The sequence below is a fragment of the Mus pahari genome, chromosome 15, assembly GCF_900095145.1.
Source record: "Mus pahari chromosome 15, PAHARI_EIJ_v1.1, whole genome shotgun sequence".
Lineage (NCBI taxonomy): Eukaryota > Metazoa > Chordata > Mammalia > Rodentia > Muridae > Mus > Mus pahari.
This window is the reverse complement of record NC_034604.1, coordinates 61,334,889-61,341,136: the sequence shown is the minus strand read 5'-3', so window position 1 is coordinate 61,341,136 and position 6,248 is coordinate 61,334,889. Positions and strand designations below refer to the sequence as shown.

At 46.8% G+C, this 6,248-nt stretch overlaps 1 protein-coding gene across 2 annotated transcripts in view; it reads left to right on the top strand.

Annotated features, from left to right (window-relative positions):
* The first annotated feature begins 1,459 nt into the window (after window positions 1–1,459).
* Window positions 1,460–6,248, top strand: part of Ptpn2 (protein tyrosine phosphatase non-receptor type 2) — a 66,554-nt gene continuing 61,765 nt past the window's right edge. For both annotated transcript variants that reach the window (XM_021214427.1, XM_021214426.2), the window contains exon 1: window positions 1,460–1,712. In XM_021214427.1, coding sequence (XP_021070086.1) covers window positions 1,644–1,712 — 69 coding nt within the window. In that variant the 5' untranslated portion in view covers window positions 1,460–1,643. The remainder of the gene's footprint in view (window positions 1,713–6,248) is intronic.

Here is a 6,248-nt window from a genome sequence, read left to right as displayed (position 1 = left end):
GCCTTTCATCCTAGTGCTTGGGAGGCAGAGGCAGGAGGATATCGAGTTTAAGACAGTACCAGACTACAACGTTAGACCCTACCAAAAGGAAACAAAACACAAGCCACACAAACCAGGCCTATAATCCCAGCCACTTGGAGAACTGCTTGATTCTGTTTCAGAAGAGGTTCAAGACCAGCCTGTTGAACTTTAGTGAAACCCTAAAATTAAAATCTAAAAAATAATAACCTTTTTGTACATGATTATTTTGCAGGCATGTATGTGTACAAAGTGTGTGCCTGGTGTCTGTGGAGACTAGAAGAGGGCATCAAACCCCTAGGACTGGAATTAAAGATGGTTGTGAGTAGCCACACCAGTCTTCTGAAACAGTACCCAGTGCTTTGAACTGACGAGTCAGCCTAAATTGCAAAACAAAAAGAAAGAGCTGGGGCTATAGGTAAGCAAGGGGGTTTGCTTAGCATATACAAAGCCCTGAGCTCATTTTGCAAGTGGAAGTCATAGCTTGGAGGTTGGGTTGGTCTTTGAGACCTTTTCAAAATAAACCAACCAACCAACCAACCAAAACCAAACCAAAACCAAAACCCAACCCCAACCAATCAAACCAAAGAATGTTCCTTGATGACCCAAACATTCTGCGTGAGCTTTTCACTCCACAGCGCCCACTAGTCCCATGAGGCTGCAGAGCAAATATGCAGACAGACACAGAGAAATGGGATCGCTGTACTTAGGGATTTTGCTCTTTATTCCCAGGGCTGAGGTTGAACATAGGGCTCCACTGAATTCCCAATTCCAGAACCGAGTTAACTGTGGATCACATTTCAAAGACAATACTGGACAACACAGTTCATGCTTCTCTACCCCCTTCACAGTTCCTCACTTGTTCTTGTGAGCATTTTCTCGCATCTCTTACGATTATCAGATGGTACGATTTTTTAAGCACATGAGTTCACCAACATTGACTTATCTTAAATCTGTGGCAGAACGATTTCCGGAGTCAGGCGCTTGTTTCGTAGAAGGGGACTTACATGTGCTTTGAATGGACAACACTTGACTTTGGAGCTGTGAGTTATACTCTAAACAAGACATATTCTCCTAAATGCCTTCCCTTGTCCTATAGCGAATTGTTTGGCACAAAACTTGTTGAGATTGACATCACCCTAATGTGTTTCAAAGTTGAACCCAGGCCATTAGACTAACCTATGTGGTATTTAAACTTGAAGACTAAGGAGAAAAGGAGACTAACCTATGTGGTATTTAAACTTGAAGACTAAGGAGAAAAGGAGAACTGGACGAAAGGCGGAGCTGGCCAGAGACTTTCCAGGGACTTTCTCACCTCCTGGGCTAGTAGACTCAGTCCAACCTCGCGCCAGGGTGACGCCCGGCCCCGCCCCTCCCACCTGGGCAGTCTCTGGACCACGCCCCCGCCCGCTCCGCCTCCTCCACGACGTCCGACCCACGCGGCGCCCAGGCGGCGCGCTGACGTCCGACGCTCCAGGTACTTTCCCCAAGGCCGGCTTGGCTCAACGTTGGGGGGCGGGGCGGGGCGCGGAGCGCGCATGCGCCACAGTGCCAGCGCTCTCCCCGGATAGAGCGGGGCCCGAGCCCGTCCGCTGTGGTGGTTCCGCTCGCGCTGCCCCGCCGCCATGTCGGCAACCATCGAGCGGGAGTTCGAGGAACTGGATGCTCAGTGTCGCTGGCAGCCGTTATACTTGGTGAGTCCCAGGCCCGCGCGGCGTCCCGGGGCTTCCGAGGAGCCGAGCTCGCGCCTGCCGGCTCCGTGTCACCTCCCCGGTCTCCCGCTCGGGCGGAAGTGGCGAGCGCGGGCCGCGTCAGGGACGCGCCTGCGCGCACGGCCCTCGCCACTGCGAGGCTTAGACCTGAAGCACCGAGGTGCGGGTCGCCTGTTGGTTCTGAAGGCGGCGCCACAGCGGCGCCTGCTGGCGGCCCGGCCGGCCTCGGCGTGTGGTGCGCCGGGCGGAGGGTCGAGGGGCAGCCGGCGCGGGGTGGGACGGGCTCTGGCTTCCCTCGTTGACCGCGTTCTTGTCGGTCGATGTGCGGTGGCAGAGCGCGCTGGTAGCCCGAGCAGCGGATAGGGCTAGAGAGCCTCCTCTAGGATCGGGGCCAGCAATGGCAAAGCGGGGTCCCGCGGAGTCTCGGTCACTTGCGGGTGTCTGGGGGGCCTGTGGCGATACCAGAGCTGGAGCTGAAGCGGCGGCGAGAGCTCCTGAGGGATCGGGGATCGCCAGTCTTTTCACTGGCTTCTTTCTCCGGGAGAGCGGGTCATCTTCTGCTAGAGCTCTCCGGAACAGCAGGGGCTTTGGTTGTGTTATTATTGACTAAAGTAGCGTCCCCTTTAGAATTTCCTTTGCTTAGGCATACTTTATAGATGTATGTATAGTACACCACCGGTGTTTATATGAGCTTTGCAGTTGTGTGCATTTCCCAAATGAGTGCACTGGTCGTCGTAGCACTCAAAAGTAACCCAACAATTCTTTCGGTCCAAAAGAGGCCACATGTCTACAGGCCGCCGCTGTGCTCTGTCACCAGAGAATAACCTTACCTATTTAGCTCATTATAAAGTAATCTCTCCTATGAACGCTTGTGACTACCTTTTTACAGCGTGTGGGCTACCTTTTAATCCAGGCAAAACTTTCTCCCCTTAAAAATGATTCATTGCTAATCATTAACGTCTACCTAAGATCAAATTTAGTGATTGATGAACTGTTAAATATGTTTCCTTATGTTTTGGAAAAAGCTAGAAAGCTTTCTTTTAGCTCTGGATAACTTTGGGGTTTCACCATTCCATTTAATTAGATGACAGTAAAATTTCGTTTTGTTTAGGACTTATTTCTCCCATCCTCCTTTGAGATAAGGTCTCAGTCTATAACTTTTGCTGGCCTGGAACCTGCTTTGTAGACCTGCGTGACCTTGAACTCTTAGGCTGGCTTTGAAGTCCTAGTCAAAGTTCTGGAAAGAAATTGTAGAAAATTTTAAATGCTATATGACCTTATCTTATATACATACATACATACATACATACATAAAGGTGGGAGGGGGACTAGAGAGATGGCTTTCTGTTAAGAGAGCTTGTTCTTCCAGGTTGATTCCTAGCACCCACAAGCAGCTCACAACTTTCTAGCTCCTGTTCTTGGGAATCGGAAGCACTCCTCTGGCCTTCAGGGACACCAGTTATGCACATGGTGCCTCTGCAGACAAAATGCCATACACTCAGAATTAAGGGGGAAAAGGAAAATAATAATAATAATAATAATAATTACTATTATTACTACTACTATTACTTTAAAAATAAGGGGTCATATTGCAACTTAATTTAGCCTAACTTATTTATTTTCTGAGACCAGGTCTTTCTTAGTATCACAAACTGGCCTATAATTTACTGCTAGGTTTGGATTTGTGACAGTCCTTCTGCCTTAGTCCCCCAGTTGCTAGGATTATAGGAAAGAGACACCACATGTGGCTTAATTGGTACATACATGTCATTAATGTCTTTGAGAAGTAAGTGGAAGTTGTGATCCCACTTAACAGGGAAAAAAAAGCACTGAATGGTGGCTCAGCCTGTAACCTGTCAATTAGGAGGCTGAAGCAGGAGGATTGTTGTGAGTTTAAGACTAGCCTGCAGCTGGGCTATGGTGGTCCAAGCCTTTAATCCCTGCAAAGGCAGGTTGATCTTCAGTGTTCAGCCAGCCTAGGCTACATGGTGAGTTCTAGGCCAGCCAGGACTAAGGAGTAAATTCTTGTGTTGAAATAAAATTCTAAATAAAAGCCAGTCATAGTGGCATTTTTTTGGGGGGGGATGGGGGTGCGTTTCGAGACAAGGTTTCTCTGTGTATTCCTGGCTGCCCTGGAACTCACTCTGTAGACCAGGCTGGCCTTGAATTCAGAAATTAAAGGCGTACGGCTTGGCATGTTTTTTTTAATCCTAGCACTGAGGATGTGGTTCCAGAAAGTATCTGGAGTTTAAGGTCATCTCCAGCCACCCGTGGAGTTCTGGGTCAGTCTGGGGTAATTGAGACTTGGTCAAAAAGTAAAAATCTTGCTGGCAAGGTTGCTCTGTGGGTTAACAGTTGCCCAGCCTGAAAACATGAGTTCAGTCCTCTGACTTACAAGGGAGAAGAGAACACCTTTCTTTCACAGATTGTCTTATATACCTGCCTTTTTCTGTGCACCCACAATAGCAAAGTTAAAATGTAACTGTAAACAATTGGAAGTTCTGGGGGATGGTTTATTTGTCTAGTATTTGCTGTGAAAGCATGAAGACCTGTATTTAGATCTTCCCCATTTCCATAAAAAGCCAGGTGTAGCTCTCATCTTTGTGCTGGGGAGGTGGAGACATGCAAATCTCTGGAGCTCACTGGCCATCGGGCCTATCTGAAGCAGTGAGCTACATGTTTAACGAGAGACCCAGTTTCAAAAGATAAGGGTTTGGGGGCTGCAGAGATGGCTCAAGGGTTAGGAGCACTTGCTACTCTTGCAGTTCAATTCCTAGTGTCCATATCAGGTATCTCAGAACTGCCTGTAACTTCAGTGCCAGGGACCTGACATCTTCTGTCCTCCATGGGAGTGCAATCCTGTGCACATTTAAACACACATTTATACACAATTAAAAGATTAAAAAAAAATGGTATAGAACTGTCAATGGCAAGATGATTCAGAGCGTGTGTCATCTCCCAAGCCTGACTGTTTGATCCTTGGTACCCACATGATGGAAGAAGATAACTGATTTCTGCAAGTTGTTCCCTGATCTCCACATGCATGCATAGCCTTCATAAGTAAATGTCAGAAAAAAATATAGGCAAAAATACACTTAACTTGTGTTCACTGAAAAAAAAAATTTTTTTTTTTTTTTTTTTTTTTTTTGAGACAGGGTTTCTCTGTATAGCCTTAGCTGTCCTGGAACTCACTCTGTAGANCAGGCTGGCCTCGAACTCAGAAATCCGCCTGTCTCTGCCTCCCAAGGGCTGGGATTAAAGGCGTGTGCCGGGCTGGTGAGATGGCTCAGTAGGTAAGAGCACCCGACTGCTCTTCCAAAGGTCCAAAGTTCAAATCCCAGCAACCACATGGTGGCTCACAACCATCTGTAACAAGATCTGACACCCTCTTCTGGAGTGTCTGAAGACAGCTACAGTGTACTTAAATATAATAAATAAATAAACTTAAAAAAAAGGTGTGTGCCACCACTGCCCGGCCTGAAAATTTCTTTTAAAGAAACCCTCCATAGATAAGTGCCCAAGATCTTTAAGCAAAATAGTAGTTCTATGCTGGCACTTTTTTTTCAAGCCCAAGAGCATTAAAACCATGCTATGTACATTGGTGTTACAGTAAAAGCAAGTCAGGAGCCACTGAAGCTAATAATGGCAAGCAAGTCCGGAAGAGTTTGGACTTAATGCTTTCTTAGTATCCTGGAGCATCCATTTCACTATTCCACAGAGAAGGCTGCTGCCAACATCTGTGCTGTCAGGGCTCTAATTCTGTGAGTTTTGAGGACCTCTTTGGAAGTTCATACTTTGCTTTCTTGTTGACCTCTTAGTATAGTGGGTAATGTGTTAGTTTCATAATCTGAAGGTCATATGTTCTCAAACCTTTAAATGATGGTAGTGTTTGGCACTAAAGATAACTGTTTAAAGACAACACTCATTAGGGTCCAACCTAGTGAGAGAGGTAGTAAATGGCTAAGCAAATAAAAGCATGAAAGTGAGGGGTCTGGTAGGGCTTGGCAAGTAAAGGTGCTAACCAAAGCTTGGCAGCCTGAGTGCTCTACTTGGAACCCATATAGAGGTGGAAGGAGAGAACTGACTTTATGTTGTTCTCTGCCAACACACGCTGTGGCATACACAACAGTTTGTTAGTTTTGTATGTGAAAGCAGGGCCTGGTGTGTAGCTCAGTTAGTAGAGTGCTTGCTTGGCCTGCATGGAGCCCCGAGTTCAAACCCCAGCAAGATTAGTTGCGATGCTGCATGCCTGAACTCTGAGCACTCTGAAGGTAGAAGCAGAAGGATTAGAAGTTCAGTCATCTTTGGGTACATAATTTGAGGTTAACCTAGTCTCAAAAACAAGTGGGAGAGTGAGAAGAGGATTGGAGGATAGAAAACAATATGATCAATGTATATGTACATGTATGAAATTGTGATAGAAAAGATAAAAAGGTTTTAAAACTTTGACTTAAAAAAAGTGTTTAAGTGCTGGGCGTGGTGGCGCACGCCTTTGATCCCAGCACTCGGGAGGCAGAG